Source organism: Coenobita brevimanus, chromosome 57 (assembly GCF_032717465.1).
Source record: "Coenobita brevimanus isolate Jiangsu-jjx chromosome 57, ASM3271746v2, whole genome shotgun sequence".
NCBI classification, from domain to species: Eukaryota; Metazoa; Arthropoda; class Malacostraca; order Decapoda; family Coenobitidae; genus Coenobita; species Coenobita brevimanus.
The window spans coordinates 22750005-22768519 of record NC_137010.1 but is presented as its reverse complement, the minus strand read 5'-3'; the positions used below and the strand labels follow the sequence as shown (position 1 = coordinate 22768519).

Below are 18515 nucleotides of genomic sequence, written 5' to 3'. Positions count from 1 at the left end.
CAACTACCAGTATCATAACCACAACTACCACTCACATCTACCATAGCAAGAACCACAACAACTCCCATAGCTACACCTGCCACTATTATATCTACATGCGTAACTATCACACTTACTATAACTGTCACCACATGTATCACATCAGCACAAGTAATATAACTACCACACACACCTCCAGTCACAATAAATTTACAATTTTTCCCGCATTTCTAACAATTTGTTCCTCATTTACTATACACTATGGTATGCTAATGCCACGATAAACAAATATTAACTGAAAAGAATAAAGATAAGATAAAGAGATTATTTTGTAAAAAAATAAATAAATAAATAACCTAACCTAAAGATAAACACAGCCTAACGGAAATGAACTCATCAAGCCGTCAGTCTGCGTTGGTAACGAAGTGAAGCATTATACAACAGTCTTAAATTTAGTTAATAAGTTATTAATCAAGGTTTCTGTGTTATAAGTACTTGAGAACAGAATACATGGATTTGGTGCATTTGTGACAAGCTTGTTCCATAATGAGTGAAAATTTAAGTTTAAACTTTGGTTTTACCTTCCACAGGCAGTTTATAGAAGTGGAATGTTAGACATGAATACTGGAGCGTTGACGGTCAGTTAAAATTAATATAAGATGTAATATAACAAAGGACGAAGAAGTGTGAACAACTGAGGGAAGTGTATTGTATGTGTACATTTTGATATTCTCGAAAGTAAAATATGGCATACAAGGTAAGTTTTTGTGTGATAAAGTTGTTTAGAAATGCGATTCATTATAGTTGTTTGTTTTCGTATCTGCTTTCATTCGTCCGTTATCTACGGTACATTAGTGTGCATTAACATATATTGATTAACATATGTTGATTTAGGTTGTATTTATATAAATAACGTTCGTGATGGCTTATACTCGTACACTTCTGTTATCAGCTGGAGTGTATATGCATTAATTAAAACACGTGGTAACATTTATTACACACAATATTCATATGCAAGTGTATAACAGCTTTTGGTATAAGAATATGGGTTGTATCTGCATTGATTAATATTTGTGCTTGTTACGCTTCATCATACATCAGTGGTATAGCTTACAGCCTAGCCACACCCACACACCCACAACCACACCTACCTACATCCTGCTGCACCCATCAGCACCATATCCACACCCACCTATACAAAATTTGGGTCGCACTGCAGATGGCATGGGAAACTGCGTACTACCTTTTCCTCTGCGACATATTTTTAATACACTTGAACCCTTTTTTTATTATTTACCTTATATACTCGTATTTCTAGTATCGATAAAGTGTGCATCAATAATGTGCAAGAGCATACAGTGGCGGTATTAATATACAACAAATTGCTGAGGAAGAAGACCCCTATGCCACCTTGAATACGGGCCAATCCACGAATAATTTTCTCATTGTCTCACGTAAGGATCGAGGTGGTTATAGTGAATAATGTAACGGAATGCGGATCTAACTCTCGACCGTCTCGCAAGCTCTCCCACACACACTTAAACCTCGTATTTTTTTTCCCTGACACACACTCTGATATTCTTTCCATATCTACCTGAACCCACCCACAGTCACGTACACTCAATAATACTTTACATTCACACACGTCTCAACCTTTTCCGCTACACTCTTTCTCCATCCAACAACACCCACCTACTCCTATAGTTACCGGTATTTTGTCTACACCTATTCTCTACCCACCAGATCTTCCACACTCATCTTCTCGCACACCATTCTTCACCCACTGACACCCACATACTCCTTCAAATATTTCATACCCATTCTACATCCACCTGCAGCCATTTGCGTCCACATGCACCTTTACTTGTTTCTTGTACACACGCTTATACCCATTTACACTCCCAAAATGTTCCCTTACTGCTACGAACTCTCATCCACGCCCACAGTTCTGCTTCTCACGACCACTTACACCGACTTACAACCATTAACACCTTCCTTACACCGAGAAGCACCTCTTCCCACCCACGCACCCGCACTCACTAAAGATTCTCACATACAACACTCATCCACACCCATTGATGCCTCTCACACCCATTCTGACCCAGTCACACCTCCCACTATCACCCTATCCAGCCCACCCACACCCACCATTCCCAAACCCATTCACACCTACTAAAACTTCTCCCACACGCACGCAATCTTCTCCCATGCACACCCATCCACAGCTCCAGAATATTTCCTTCTACTTCCACCATCACCTCTCCCTGCTCACGGTCCTGCCTGCCCCCTCCACCCCACATGCACCCATCCACACGTACCCACAGCCATCTAAGCTCACCTACACCCACTCACATCCACCGTGAGCCACTGAAACTCCCTCCCACACAGTAAAATTCGTGACTACCCACACATCCCATTATCCAACCTTCCCTCCAACTCTACCTACTAACGCTTCTTACTCGCTCCTCCCCCACCAGGCTGGACGTGCTGGTGGGCGTACTCGTCTGGGATCCACGGCGCCGCCTGCGCCCACGCCCGAGCAGCGCCTTCACGCCCTCAACACGGCCATTAACGCTATCATCCAGGATGACGTGAGAACGGTACGATCATGGACGGGAAAGAGGAAAATAGTCGGGAAAGCATAAAAATGGGTTGAAAAAGTATGAAAACGGGTGGAAATGATAAAAATGGCCAAGAAAAGAATATACGAAAAATGGACAGATAAGTATAAAATGGTTGGAAAGGGAAAAATATGGGTAGCGAAGAGGGAAAACTGGTGAAAAGGAGATGAAATATGCCTGGAAAATGGTGGAAGTATAGGTGGAAAATGGGTAAGAGGAAGTGGCTGGACGGAAAATAGGTGGGAAAGGATGGAATTAATTATGAGGGAAAGGGATGGCAGTGGGTGGGAAAAGTATGAAACAGGCAGAACAGAGACGAAGTGGCAGGGAATGGAATAAAGGTTTGTAGGAAACGAATGCCAGTGGGATGGAAAGGAATAAAAGTGTGCGGAAAAAATGGAATGGGTGGGAAAGAGTGGGAAATGGGACATATGGGATAAATGGGTGAAAAAAGTGGATCTTACAAGTAAAGAGAGGAAATGCATGGGAATAAAAAAAAGAGTTGACAAGTAGAAAATAAGAGGAAAAGGGGGGTATGAATTGGAAAAAGGGGAAATGGGTGGAAAAGAAGGATGATGGTTGAGAAGGAGAAATGGGTGAGAAAGAGTGAGATATGGACGGTAAAAAAAAGAAACTGACGGAAAGAGGAGGAATGGATGAGTATGGACGGGAAACTAGTGGCTGAGGGAAATAAGTGGATAAGAGGGAAATAGATGATGAAGAGGTGAAAATGGATAAGGAAGCAGGAAAATGGGTTGGAAAGAGGGGAAATGAGCAGGAAAGAGGCAGATGGATGGGAAAGTGATGGAAAACTTGTAAGACAATAGAACATGGGGTGAAAAGTATGGAAAATGAGATGGAAAAGATTGATAATGCAACATTCCGGGAACGGATGCTAACTACCCACCAAAATTGGCTAAGGTACACAAGCTACCTAGAAATCATTTTTGAAGAAAATTTTCAAAACTCAACGGAATTTAGTGGCCACGCGTTACACAAAAAGCTTATCCACATTAAAGAATATATGGCGGCTGGTAATCGGTTGTCTGTAATCAAATCGTCACGACAAGCAGTTGGCTTGTGCATTTCCACATAGTTGTTATTTCATCAGAGTTTGCTGAACATTCGTCCTCAACTTTTCGAGATATTTAACAAAACCGTAAAGAGAATCTTTTTTTTAGTACCACAAGATGACCACCATCTTTAGCAAAGCAAATTTGGAAGGAGTTAAGAAAAGGGATAAAGGAAGAAACCAGGATGATGATTCTACCAGGAACTGGTGGAAATGGAGATGCAAAATAAGCTGGCAGAACGAGTTTACAAATTAGAGAAGGCATGAAATGAGTGAAATAGATGAAATTAAGAAGCAGTTTCATTTGCAGAAGGAGGAAAATGAAAAATTTGTAAAGGAGGTTAACAAGAAAGACACAACAAAAGATGAGCTTACAGCTGAAGTGGGTACTCTAAGATTAGTGAAATGGCAAGCACAGTTATCAACCATGAGAGTATTATGGAAGAGTTCAGAAATGATAGAGATAATAAGACAGGCAAACACTCTGATAGATCATAGCAGTGATACTGAGGAGAAGATAACCCAGGTGAATGAAGCGCTGCAAAGCTACAAAAATGATATGGAAACCACGTATGCTGAAATGGTGAAAGTAAAGAAAGAAGCAAGAGTCGAAGAAAAGAGCATTAAAAAAGAAGTGAAGAAAATAATCCAAAACAATCCAAAATTGGTCAAAGATTCAGCAGACTTCAACAAATCTATAGTAATCACTGGTATAGAGGAGGAAGAAATAAAAAACAAGATTTTGAGAGACAAAAAGGAGATGGCAAATGTAATGAGCACATTGATGGAAGTAGAAGAGAAAATCTGTAGTAAAGACATAGAGGAACACAAAAGGCAAGGGAAATATGAGAGAAATAAATCGAGACATCTAAAAGTAACCTTCCAAAGTGTGAACACTGGAGGAAATACTGGAAAATACAACCAAACTTATGGAAAAAGAGGATTTCAAAAACGTATGGATAAAAAGATTCCTAACTCAAGAGGAACTGCGATTACTAAAAGAGAAGAGGGAGGAGGCAAAAACAAAAAACGAGGGAAGCTCAGAGGAAGAGAAAAATAATTTTTTTTTTTACAAAGTAACTGGATTGCAGGTACGAAAGTGGTACATAAACAGGAGGGAATAAAAAGGAGGAAGGCAGTAGATCCATGTCAAGTATGTAAACATGATGATTAAGTTGATGTACTCTGATGAAGATGGAATGGTATCTAAATTACTAGAGATGATTATGTTAAAGAAAAGGAACCACATATTTTTTGCCTAACTGAAACGAAATTAACATCATGGATATCAAACGATACCCTAAACCTAGAGGAATACAATATACGGAGAAGAGGTAGGAGCTTAACAAAAATGAGGAGGAATTACAAAGAAATAGAACTAGATAAACCCTCACAGGTAGAACTGATCGCAGTAGAGATTAGTACTTCTGAAGGTAAAGTAATTCTGGCAAATTTATACATGCCACCCAGATCAAACATTTGGGAAAAAGGAGAATATGAAGACCTGGAAGAGAACACAGTTCAAAGTTTAAGAGCATTACTACACAGAATGGAGGAGAAATGTGAAAGAATTATACTATCTGGAGACTTCAATACCAACATAAATTGGAATACTCTAGATATAAAAAGCCAGGACAGCTGTTGGGACCAAAAGCTCCTGGACCTTGTGCAGGAGTTTTTTCTAACGCAACATGTATAAGAAAGCACCAGAAAAAGAGGAATTGATGTACCATCAGTACTAGATCTTATTTACTAGGCAAGAAAACTATATTTACAATTTTATGTATCACCCTGCATTCGGCAAAAGCGACCACTCAGTATTAAGTTGAAACTTCTAATGAATGTTACAAAAAGTGCCTTAACTACAAAAAGGGCAACTATCATGACCTAAAGACATACTTCTTAGAAACAAATTGGGAAAAAGAGCTTAGAGGACAAGATCTGAATGTTATTTATAGAAAATTCTGTGAACTTAATGAAATAGGAGTCCAAAAATACATCTCTCGGCACAAAGAAGCAGAAATGAAAATAAAGAAATTGTTTAATAAAGAATGGAAAAAATCAAAAGAAAAAAGACTTGTTGTGGAACAGATACAGAAGACACAATAGTGAGAGGGAATATAAAGGCGCGATTCCACCGAGGCAACATTTCGGCAACATGAGGCATGCTACAGTGTCGCATAGGCCAAGTGTGTTCTGTAATGCTAATTGTTTATAGCTCGACTTCCCGTTCCTCAGACACCTAACACGTAGCGGGGTTCTCTTTTGAGACCGGGGCTTAGGACTAAATAAGAGAAAGGCAGGACACAAAAACTCCAGGCAATTACCTTACACGTGTATTACTCAGTCAGACAAGGGACAACAGCAGATGTTACAAACACAATATTTGATTGATCAAAAACACTTATATCTAGATAATGCAATTAGTATCTCACAGGATACTATTGGTGAATATACTAAAATAACACTCGAGGCGGAGTATTCAGAATTAGTACAGTCCAAGGTCTCTAAGCTCGTGGAGGAGTTAGAGATGAGGCTCACTAGGGGAGGGTGTAAGGCACTGGGGTCTAATTATGATTATGGTAGTATGAGGCGGAGTTTATTGGTAGCGTGTTCACTTTACTATTTTCTAGTGGCAAGGGACTTTTGGTTAATTATTATTACTAACTCCACGGCTTGGGTATTTCTCTTACTGTGATATGATGGATATTAGGCATCGGTCTTATTCACTAGCACTTTGGTTCTATATTGACTATTCACTATTCCGCCTTGTTACTGTTAGACCATTATCATTCCAGCTTCCCTTAAAACACTTGGTCTGGTACTATGAATGCACTTTACAGCCTCGCCACTGTTACACTACAATATGGTCGCAGTCACTGTCTCATGGGTCACTGGGCGGCAGGTGCAGCGGAGAGACAATCCGACTTCTCTTCGGCCGGAGCAGGGGCACCGCCAGGGGAGGCCGTGCCGAGAGGGCACAGGATCACGCGCAAGGGCGCCTTCTCTCGTCCGGGGCTGCAGGTGGCTATGGGGCCCGTACTTTTCGGGCTGGGGACAGGAGTGTGGCCCTTAGGACTAGGGCCAAACAATTGCCTGAACCTCTCGTTCAGGTTGCTGACGGAGGTGGAGGTCCTCCACCATCAAGGCGCAGGGAGTTCCTGCCCAGGCGTTCTGGGGAGGGCCTGGGGTTCCCAAGGGCTGCGGCCCCCAGAGCTAGGCGGCGCCGACAGGGAGGGACTGTGGCACCAGTCGGCATCAGGGTCCATCAGGTGGGTCTTCTCCAGGGCCAGTCGTAGGGAGCAGAGGCCGGGGGAAGCTATAGGGCCTTTCCAGTCCTCCTCTATGCCCTCTGCATCGGGGGTTGGGGAACTCGTCTCATGCTGGGGCAGCTCTCTGCCGCTTCTGGCCATGGGGCCTGGCTACTGGCCATGGCTTCCCAGGGGCGCGACCACAAGACGCCAAGGCCCGGCTACTGGCCATGGCTTCCCAGGGACGTGACCAGAAGACGCCAAGGCCCAGCTACTTGCCATGGCCTGAGAGGGTGAGTAACTGCCAGCAAACCCAGGGACACCTTCAGAGCGGCTACCGGCTGTCTGACAAAAGTAGGAGCGGCTACAGGCTGACTCCTTCAGGAGGGATGTGGAGCGGCTACAGGCCGACTCAGGGGCAACACCTTCATAGCAACTACCGGCCAACTCCTGCAGGAGGGGTGTAGAGCAGTTACAGGCCGACTCAGGGGCAACGCCTTTGGAGCGGCTACCGGCCGTCTGACGAAGGTGGGAGCGGCTACAGGGCGACTCCTTCTGGAGGGGGTTTGGAGCAGCTACCAGCCGTCTCCGGAAGGACACCTTCTGATGAAGGCGGGAGCAGCTACCGGCCATCTCCTGATTATCCTCAGGTCGGCTACTGGCCGATTCCTTATCAAGGGGCGAGCGGCTTCCGGCCATCTCAAGAAAGAAGACACCTTCAGAGAGGCTACTGGCCATCTCCTGTAGAAGGCGGGAGTGGCTACAGGCTGACTCCTTAGGGGCGCTGGCACGAGCTGGACAGACAGCTCTACTCCAAAGCTGGTTGGTGGAAGCTCGCCCGGAAGGTAGTGCAGGATTCCTGCTATGGCGACGGCGGGCGGGCTCTGAGTCATAGGGGCGTACGGCCCAGGCTGACTTGGGCCGTTGTCGCACCGAGTCTCAGTGCCTGCTGCTGCTCCTCCTTGGGGTCCTTGTTGGGGTGTCTGGGAGTTCACGGGGGCACTATGCTGAATTCCTGGTGGAGGTGGTTGGATGTTTCAAGGGACACTATGCTTCATTTCTCCACCGTCCACTTGGAAAAAGTCACGTCCCCGTGACTAGAGGTGATAGACACGAGTATCGTGGGTGGTGTACGTGGGGTGGAGATTTCTGAGGGCTTGCTAGGTAGTGGTGGCGATGTTTTCATCCTGCTCTGCGTCACAGGTGAGGAAAAAGGTGGAGATGGTGGTGGAGGAGCGGAGGAGGTGGTGTGGTCCTCGGACCCTGCGGTTTCGACTGAGGGTAGGTGCCCATACAGCCTGTCGGATCCTCATGGTCATGGTTGTTGCCTGTGGTGTGGTGTGGTGCTGAATGCTGGACACTGAGGGTAGGAGTTGGGTTTTGTGTTGGGATAATGTGGCGTAGGGTCTATGGGGAGTACAGGTGGCTGGGATTTGGGCCTGGCGTAGCATGACAGTGTGAAGTTGTGGGGAAGCGGGTGGGGTGGGAGAGTGGGTGTATCGGGCAGGTGGGCGTGAGAGGCGGCCGGAGTGGGTGGTTGTAGTTTTGAGGGTCAGCGTGGGTGGTGAAGTGGGCGTGTGGGGTGGGCGTGAGTGTGAGGTGCGTGCTGTTGGGCAGGCGGTTGTTGAGACGGGATGTGAGGAGTTAGGAGTGGGGATGTGGAAGTGTGGCTGGTTGGAGGAGGCGGCGATGGGTGAGGGCAGTGGTGGAGGTGTGTTGGCATGGGCGGGACACGTGGTGCCGAGCGTAGGAGACAGAGTGGCAGGAGGAGGTGGTGAGGGGGAGCGGTAGGGCGTTGATGGTGCAGGTGAGGTGTGACGTGGTGTGGCGGCTGGGGAGGCAGAGGTGGCAGGGGAGGTGGAGGGGGAGGAGAAGGAGATGTAGCACTCGTAGGTGGGAGAGAGGGGCAGCTCTGGGGTAGAAGGAGGGACGGGGCATGGGGCTGGGGCGGTAGGGGCAGGAGCGCGGAAGGGACATACGTGTCGGTTTCGGAGAGTGCGAGGGGTGCTGTGGTAATCAATGGTAACTTGATAGGGGTTGGGGACACGGGTGATAGTGTGGGGCCCTGTGAAGTGGGGTGCGAGTTTGTGAGGGGTGGGGAGTTGGGCAATCATGACGGTGTCGCCAGGTCGGTAGGGGCTGGATGCTGTGTCGGGGCTGAGGTCCAAGTTGCTTTGAAGGTGCGTCAAACGGCGGTTAAGGTGGTGTAGCGGGTCCATTGCGGGAGCGGAGGTGGGTGGTTGCAGGTGCTGCTGAAGGGGCAGTAAGAGGGGTGTCTCACCGAATATCCACTCATATGGCGAAACTCCATCTTCTCTGGGTCAGGAGTTGATGCCCCATTGGACAATCTTTATGTGGGCGGGTCAGTCTTCGTCCTTAATGGCTTCTATTCATGTGCGGAGCTGATTCATGAGGGTACGATGGCTGTGCTCGCACACTGTGTTTCCGTGTGGCCAGTAGGGGGGGGAGTGGGAGATGTTAAACCCAGAAATTTTGGCGAGTTCCGCCCAGACTTTCCCAGTGAACTCGGGTGCGTTATCCGAATGGATGGCTTGGGGAATACCAAAGTAGGGAAAGACGTTGTCGAAGGAGGGCATCGGCAACTGCGACAGCGTGATGTTCCTTTGCTGGGCAGGCCACGATGAACTTGGAATAGGTGTCAACGAACGTGATTACATACTTGTAACCCGATCTGGGGGGCAGAGGCCCTACCACGTCGATTGCTAGTAGCTGCCAGGGTTTGTGGGCGGTGATATGGCCTGACAGTCCTATGGTACGTGTGATGTCTTTTCCGAGCGCACAGGCGCTGCAGCTTTGGATAATTTCTTTGGCGAGGGTGGAAGGGTTAGGTGCCCTGTAGGTGTCGTTGAACACTTGTAGCAACTTCTTGGTACCCAGATGGATGCCGTTGTGGGCATGAAGGTGGGGTACGACGTCGAGAGCAGTGTCAGGGGCCAGGAGGATATGACCGGAGGGGGTTAGGATGTGGTCGCCCTGCCGGTATAGTTTCTTGAATAGGTGGGGGGGAATCCATGGGGGTCGCTCCTTGCCGTGCCACTGCTGTAGGAGGTCTGTTTCCGGCTGGACGGCATGGATGGGGAGCCGGGAGAGGGCGTCTGCATTGGTATGGAGCTTGCCTGGTCTGTAGGAGATTTCGTAATTGAACTCCTCCAGGGTCTCACACCATCTGAGGAGTTGGGTGTTGTGGGTGTCGGATTGTCTTAACCACTGGAGAGACTGGTGGTCCGTAATGATGGTGACCTGGGTCCCGAAGAGGAATGCCCGGAAGTGTTGGAGAGCCCATATTATGCCCAAACATTCTTTGGTTGCGGCATAATTTTTCTCCGCCTGATTCAGGGTATGGCTGGTGCAGGTGATGATGTGCTCGCAGCCTTCCTGGACTTGTGCCAACACAGAGCCTATGGCAGAGAGGGAGACGTCGGTGTAGAGGCGGAAGGGGAGGGCGTAATCAGGAAAGGCCACGATGGGGGCGGAGACGAGTTTGTCTTTTAGCTGCTGGAAAGCAGCTCGTCTCTCATCCGTCCAGAGGAACGGTTCCCCCTTTCGAGTTAGGTCATGGAAAGGTTTGGCGATGTGGACAAACCCCTTTACGAAATGGCAGTAGTAGGATGTCGAGCTTAGGAAGACTCGAATGCCATGGACGTCCTTTGGTGGGGGTATGTCCGCAATGGCGCGGAGCTTGTCGGGGTCGGGGGAGATTCCTGCCTGGGAGATGACATGTCCCAGGAACGAGACGGTCCGAGCGACCAGGATGCACTTAGAGGGCCAGAGTTTGAGGCCTGCCTGTCGGATTCTGGTAAAAACCCGGCGGAGGCACTCGGCCCAGGTTTGGCTGGAGATGATAACATCATCTAAGTACGCCAGGCATATTTCCCACGTGAGGCCGCTGAGGACAGATTTCATTAACCTGGAGAAGGTGGCGCGGGCGTTGCAGAGACTGAACGGCAAGACATTAAACTCGTAATGTTTGCCATTACTCGTCGAGAAAGCAGTTTTGCCTTGGTCTCCCTGTTGCATGGGGACTTGCCAATATCCCAACTGGAGGTCCAAGGTGGAGAACCAGGAAGCTCTGTACAGGGAATCCAAGGAATCGTCTATTCAGGGGAGTGGAGTGGCATCTTTGATAGTTACATTGTTAAGGTGGCGGTAGTCAACGCAGAATCGCATCATGCCATCCTTCTTTTTCATGAGGACAACAGGGGAGGACCAGGGTCTGGTGGAGGGGGAAATGACGCCTGCTTCTATCATTTCTTGTACTTGGTGGTCCTCCTCTTCCTGCTGTCTAGGGTTCTTTCATCGGGATGGTTGTCGAGTTGGCGGGCCTGTCGTATGAATTTCGTGCGACAAGTATGTGGTATGTCCGATGTCTGCTGGCCCTGCCGCGAACAGATCCTGGAAATCCAGGAGAAGGCAGCGTGTGGTGTCTGACTGATGGGCGGAGAGATGGTCAGGAATGGGCAGCAGGGGGACGGGGGAGTGGGAGGGGGAAGGGACGCAGGGCTCGGCTTCTTCCATCTCTTTGATTATGAGCCCTTTTGGGAAGGTGAGGGGTGAAGGGGCGAGGTTCGTGATTCGGACTGCCGTGCAATGTGGGGGAAGGAAAGTTGGAGACAAAAGGCAGGGCGAGAGGGCTTCTGGCAGCAGGAGGGGAAAGAAGAAAACAGAGGGGCCAGAGGGCCGGTTGAGGGGCACCCAGGCTCATGATGAGGGGGAATGGTAACAGCGGCAGAAACGGTGGCGGGGAAAGAGGGAGGAGGGGTAGTGGGAGGGGGCATGGGAGGGGAGGGTGGATGGGGGCAAGGGAGGGAGGGACGGGGTGTCTTCCGGCCGGGGCTGTGGCATACAGGTGCAAACGGCCCGGGGAGGGTTGGGTGGGGCACGGAACTGGAGCTGTCGGTGGCGGCAATCTATGGTGGCCCCTAGCTTCTGTAACAAGTCCAGTCCTAAGTACCCGTCGTAGTTCCGGCAGGAAGAGTCGAAATTTATAAACTGGTGTTGGGTTGACACCGGCTGGTGGGTGTCAACCCTTAAGGCCCGTGTCTCCCCACGGATGGGCAGGGGGCCATCCCCCGCGTCCACAAGGTAAGTGGCTGTGGGGTGGAGCGGGCCAAAGGTCGATCTGTGGCGGGAGTAGTGACTGTAAAGGCATGATCTGGCCGCTCCTGTATCGGCCAGAAGTCTGGCCTTCATCCCGTTCAGTTTCATCTTGTGGTACACTAGGGGGCGGTATTTCGGGGTAATGGCCCCCGCCACTGTGGGATGGTGAAGGGGCGGGCCTAAAAATCCAGCTGTCTGGGGCCTCATTCTTCCTGCTCCTGCTCCTGTTCCCCAGGATCGGTCTCCTCTACAGGTGCCAGTTCATCTTCTGCGGCCTCGTCCTCCAGAGAGGAAACTTTGCGTGAACCTGGGGTAGTGGGCTTGCGGCGTGCAGCCTTCAACTGGTCCCGAATGTCATGCAGTGGGCACCTAGAGTTGCAGGCCGTAAATTCCCAGGGATTCACCAAAATCAGGTTAGGGTTTTCCCTGTAGGCGGGGCGCCGGCCCTTGGGGTGTGCCCTAGGTGAGCTCAGTGCTGGGGTGGGGCTGGTGTGAGGCATGGGTGGACGTGACTTAACTGGGGGAGCCGGAATCTGAGTGGGAAACTTTTTCACCACATTGATCTGCTGGGGTGTAGGGCGGGCGGTCAGGAGGCGCTGTATTAGCTGGATGTCTCTATCCATGTCTCCAGTCAGGTCATGGACAGTGAAGTGTTCTTTTACAACATTGGGGAGCACTCTCAGGAGAGTGTTAAAAGTATGTTATTCCCGGGTTTCCTCGTCTGCCTCCGGGTAGGCAGCAGTGACCAGGCATCTTGCCTGAATGAGGGTATTGTCTAGATTCCCGTCAAACGTCAGACTATCCAGTTGGGATAGTGCCACCACTTTCCCTAGTGATGGGGTGATGGCCTGTATCACGAATTTCGTGAAATTCTGCCAGGTGAGCTCTGTAACGACTTTCGGTGCTGTTAGCCGCCGCTTTGTCCAGCAGTGGGAGCGTGACTGCGATTTTTTGTTGATAATTTTCAAAACCAATATCTAGTAACGGTTTGATGATCGCCAGATATGTGTGTACATCATACTGTTCGGGGTTGAACTTGGGCACGTGTGGTTTAGTTGCCATTTTGCCTGTATTTCCTTACTACCTCTCTCGTATTCCCGGGTCAAGAACCACCGCTGTCCACCAGTGTAATGCTAGGTGTTTAAGGCTCGACTTCCCATTCCTCAGACACCTAACACGTAGCGGGGTTCTCTTTTGAGACCGGGGCTTAGGACAAATAAGAGAAAGGCAGGACACAAAAACTCCAGGCAATTACCTTACACGTGTATTACTCAGTCAGACAAGGGACAACAGCAGATGTTACAAACACAATATTTGATTGATCAAAAACACTTATATCTAGATAATGCAATTAGTATCTCACAGGATACTATTGGTGAATATACTAAAATAACACTCGAGGCGGAGTATTCAGAATTAGTACAGTCCAAGGTCTCTAAGCGCATGGAGGAGTTAGAGATGAGGCTCACTAGGGGAGGGTGTAAGGCACTGGGGTCTAATTATGATTATGGTAGTATGAGGCGGAGTTTATTGGTAGCGTGTTCACTTTACTATTTTCTAGTGGCAAGGGACTTTTGGTTAATTATTATTACTAACTCCACGGCTTGGGTATTTCTTTTACTGTGATATGATCGATATTAGGCATCGGTCTTATTCACTAGCACTTTGGTTCTATATTGACTACTCACTATTCCACCTTGTTACTGTTAGACCATTATCATTCCAGTTTCCCTTAAAACACTTGGTCTGGTGCTATGAATGCACTTTATAGCCTCGCCACTGTTACACTACAATATGGTCACAGTCACTGTTTCGTGGGTCACTGGGTGGCGGGTGCGGCGAAGAGACAATGCGGCTTCACTTTGGCTGGAGCAGGGGCACTGCCAGGGGAGGCCGTGCCAAGAGGGCATGGGATCTCGTGCAGGGGCATCTTCTCTCGTCTGGGGCTGCAGGTGGTGAAGGGGCCCGTACTTTCTGGGCTGGGGACAGAAGTGTGGCCCTTAGGACTAGGGCCGAACAATTGCCTGAACCTCTCGTTCAGGTTGCTGATGGAGTTGGAGGTCCACCACCGTCGAGGCATAGGGAGTTTCCGCCCGGGCTTTCTGGGGAGGGCCTGGGGTTTCCAAGGGCTGCAGCCCCCAGAGCTAGGCGGCGCCAACAGGGAGGGGCTGTGGCACCGGTCTGCATCAGGGTCCTTCAGGTGGGTCTTCTCCAGGGCCAGTCATAGGGAGCAGAGGCCAGGGGAAGCTATAGGGTGTCTCCAGTCCTCCTCTATGCCCTCTGCGTCGGGGATCGGGGAACTCGTCTCACGCTGGGGCGGCAGGGCGGCTCTCTGCCGCCTCCAGCCATGGGGCCCAGCTACTGGCCGTGGCTTCCCAGGGGTGCGACCACAAGGCACCAAGGCCCGGCTACTAGCCATGACCTGAGAGGGTGAGTAACTGCCAGCCGACCCAGGGACACCTTCGGAGCGGCTACCGGCTCTCTGACGAAGACGGAAGCGGCTACAGGCTGACTCCTTCAGGAGGGGTGGAGAGTGGCTACAGGCCGACTCAGGGGCAACACCTTCGGAGCGGCTACCGGCCGTCTGACGAAGGCGGGAGTGGCTACAGGCCGACTCCTGCAGGAGGGGTGGAGAGCGGCTACAGGCTGACTTAGGGGCAATGCCTTCAGAGTGGCTACCGGCCGTCTGATGAAGGTGGGAATGGCTACAGGCCAACTCCTTCAGGAGGGATGAGGAGCGGCTACAGGCTGACTCAAGGGCAACACCTTCTGAGCAGCTACCGGCCGTCTGACGAAGGCAGGAGTGGCTACAGGCTGACTCCTGCAGGAGGGGTGTGGAGCAGCTACAGGCCGACTCAGGGGCAATGCCTTCTGAGCGGCTACCGGCCGTCTGACGAAGGTAGGAGCAGCTACAGGCTGACTCCTTCCGGAGGAGGTTTGGAGCGGCTACCGACCATCTCCGGAAGGACATCTTCTGACGAAGGCGGGAGTGGCTACCGGCTGTCTCCTGATTACCCTCAGGTCGGCTACTGGCCGATTCCTTAGCAAGGGGCGAGCGGCTACTGGCCGATTCCTTAGCAAGGGGCGAGCGGCTACTGGCCGTCTCAAGAAAGAAGACACCTTCAGAGAGGCTACTGGCCGTCTCCTGTAGAAGGCAGGAGTGGCTACAGGCCAACTCCTTAGAGGTGCTGGCAGGAGCTGGACAGACAGCTCCACTCCGAAGCTGGTTGGTGGAAGCTCACCCGGAAGGTAGTGCAGGGTTCCTGCTGTGGCGACGGTGGGAGAGCTCCGAGTCATAGGGGCGTATGGCCCGGGCTGACTTGGGCCATTGTCGCATCGAGTCTCGGTGCGTTGCTGCTGCTCCTTCATGGGGGTCCTTGTGGGGGGGGGGGGAGTTCACGGGGGCATTATGCTGAATTCCTGGTGGAGGTGGTTGGACGTTCCAAGGGTCACTATGCTGTATTTCATGATCCAACCAGTTCAACACAAGGCAACATGTAGCATGCGACTGTGTGGCATGCAACAGGTGGCAACAAGTTGCCTGTAGAACGTGACGCATGCGACAAGATTTAGCCTGTTGCCTAGTGTTGCCGGCCTTCCCACCAGTCGCGGGAAGGATTCGATACTGAAAGCAACAAGATGAATTGGTCTCAAGAAAAAAAGGAAGAATTTATAGAAGAATATAGAAAACTTGTTGTTCAATGGGGTATACGCTTGGAACAATACAAGAATAACCAGGCTGAACTAGATTCATTGCGGGGATTAACCAAGAACACACACACACACACACACACACACACACACACACACACACACACTCTCTCTCTCTCTACTTTTGTCTTGTCGTTTCTCCTCTCTCTTTCCTATTTCTCTTCTCTTTGTTTCCCCCCCCCTCTCTCTCTCTCCGTCAGCCCTAATACTGTGCCAATACTAGCAAATCTTTCATGTTACATTATTCTCTCTATCCTGTTCCTTAAGCTAAGGTACTGTACTTCAGAAAATTTTTGCATTCGTATCTTCTTGACGGCGGGTACCAAGCACTCGTCTTTCTATACATTCAAACCTTTTTATAAGTTATTCGGCAGTGTGTGTGTGTGTGTGTGTGTGTGTGTGTGTGTGTGTGTGTGTGTGTGTTTTACTGTATCTACTTGTATGATTTTTTGTTAAGCTCTGTCTATCAACATATCTATCTGTCTGTCTGTTACATCGTGTTGACAACTGGCTCAGTTTTTGTTGAATTGGTGGAAATGGTTTTGTGGCATTCAACATAAACATTGGCATGTAGCATGCTACATGAAAAAACAATGTTGACTTGTCGCAGTCAACATGTCTCATGGTTGAATGCCGCATTCAACATACGTGTTGAAAGCCAGGCAAGTCGCATGCTACATGTTGCCTGTGTTGCCCCGGTGGAATCGCGCCTTAACATCTATAAACAGGCAAGAAACGAATGCACAAGAATAAAGGAGAGAAGTCCCAAAACAGTTTGAGGAGGTCACCATAAAGAAAAGTAGTGATCAATCGAAGCTATTTTACAGCTATATCCGAAGCAAAACTAAAGTAAAAGATAAAATACAATCCATTACGGATGAAGGGATCCTCTATACACAAGAGAAAGATATTTGCGAAGCACTAAATAAGAATTTCCAACGAAGTTTTCACAGAAAATAATTGTGAGAGGGATGACAATTATGGAACATCCATGCCCAAACATATTACCGGATATACAAATGTCAGAAAAAGAAATACAGGACGAGTTAAGTAAACTAGACAAAGGAAAAGCAAATGGTCCAGCCGAAATTTTATGTTGGGTGCTAGCTACATGAATGTGCAAAGGAGTTAAGTAGACCATTATCTTTAATATTCAAGGAATCCTTGGGTCAAGGTAAATTACCTGATATTTGGAAGAAAGCAAGCATTGTTCCCCTATTCAAGAAAGAGAATAGACAAAATCCACTAAATTACCGACCTGTTTCACTAACCAGTGTTGTAAGTAAGATATATACTGGAAAAGCTGATATGAAAAGTTTGGGTAAAACATCTAGAAGAACACAATACAATAACAAAAAGGCAATTTGGTTTCAGAAAGGGAAAATCATGTGTTACTAATCTATTAAGCTACTATGACAGTTGCAGAAACATTATTATCTAGATTTCAAGAAAGCATTTGACAGAGTACCGCACCAAAGACTTTTATGGAAACTGTACCATCAAGGAGGAATCCGAGGCAAACTGTACTGTTGGATGCAAGATTTTCTAAGAAAAATGGAAATGAGAACAGCACTAATGGGAAATTACTCATCATTAAGGTGACCAAATTTATTAGAGGTAAAAGCGGGACGCGCGCGCGTCTGTGTGTAATTCACCGGGTTGGTCAGGATCACTTGATGGTCAGCTTTTACCCTCCCGGAAGGGAGCTGAGAGCTCATATAGTCCGATCTAAGGGCAAGGCTGTGTATATATATATATATATATATATATATATATATATATATATATATATATGTGTGTGTGTGTGTGTGTGTGTGTGTGTGTGTGTGTGTGTATACTGATTTATATGAGTGACAGAGACCACTGCCGCGCTGCACCGCACCATGAGGCTGCTAATTAAACACTAACGTCTCGTAGACTCGTATGAACTCCAAACATACCGACCGTACGGTACAGTGAATGGGTCTACCAAAGTTACCAGCTATATAGTGAGTATTACAGATTTTATAATAATAATTCGGTGTTTCATTTGGTTAGGAGAATGCATAATTTTTCTAAATCATACTAATTTCATAAAAGAAGTTCATGTTATATCTAATACAATAGTAAATTTCTAAAAGCGGGACGTCTAAGATAATTTGCTCAAAAAGCGGGACATTCTTCTCACAATAAAAAAAAGCGGGACAGACGTCCAAAGAGCGGGACTGCCCCGCCTAAAAGCGGGAGTCTGGTCACCTTACTCATCATGGGGGGAAGTGACTAGAGGAGTTCCACAGGGCTCAGTGCTGGCACTGCAATTACGTTTTTAATGTATATAAATGACACAGATAGTAATATTGGAAATGAAAGCTACTTAAATGTTTGCTGATGATACAAAAATACAAAGGAGAAATACTAACAGACTTTTGTAAAGAGCTACAAGAAGAATTAAATAAACTTCGTGAATGGAGCAATACATGGCAAATGGAATTCAGTGTGGACAAGTGTCATGTAATCAAGTTTGGTAATAGTGGGAAGAGACCAGATTGGGATTATAAGTCAGGAAGTAAAACCCTACATATATAAGAGAGAAGGACTTAGGTGTGATTATCAATAACAGACTATCTCCGGCTGACCATATAAGTGAGAAGGTACGGAATATGTACACCCTGCTTGCAAATATGAAAATAGCATTTACATTCATAAATGAAGACATGTTGAGAAAGATAATAACATTTTTCATCAGACCAACCCTGGAGTATGCATTAGTAGTCTGGAATCCTC

At 48.2% G+C, this 18515-nt stretch overlaps 1 protein-coding gene across 1 annotated transcript in view; it reads left to right on the top strand.

Annotated features, from left to right (window-relative positions):
* The first annotated feature begins 724 nt into the window (after positions 1–724).
* The window catches only part of LOC145401927 (uncharacterized), a 56450-nt gene continuing 38659 nt past the window's right edge, over positions 725–18515 (top strand). Inside the window, exons 1-2 of the mRNA XM_080274032.1 lie at positions 725–736; positions 2457–2579. Coding sequence (XP_080130158.1) covers positions 725–736; positions 2457–2579 — 135 coding nt within the window. The remainder of the gene's footprint in view (positions 737–2456; positions 2580–18515) is intronic.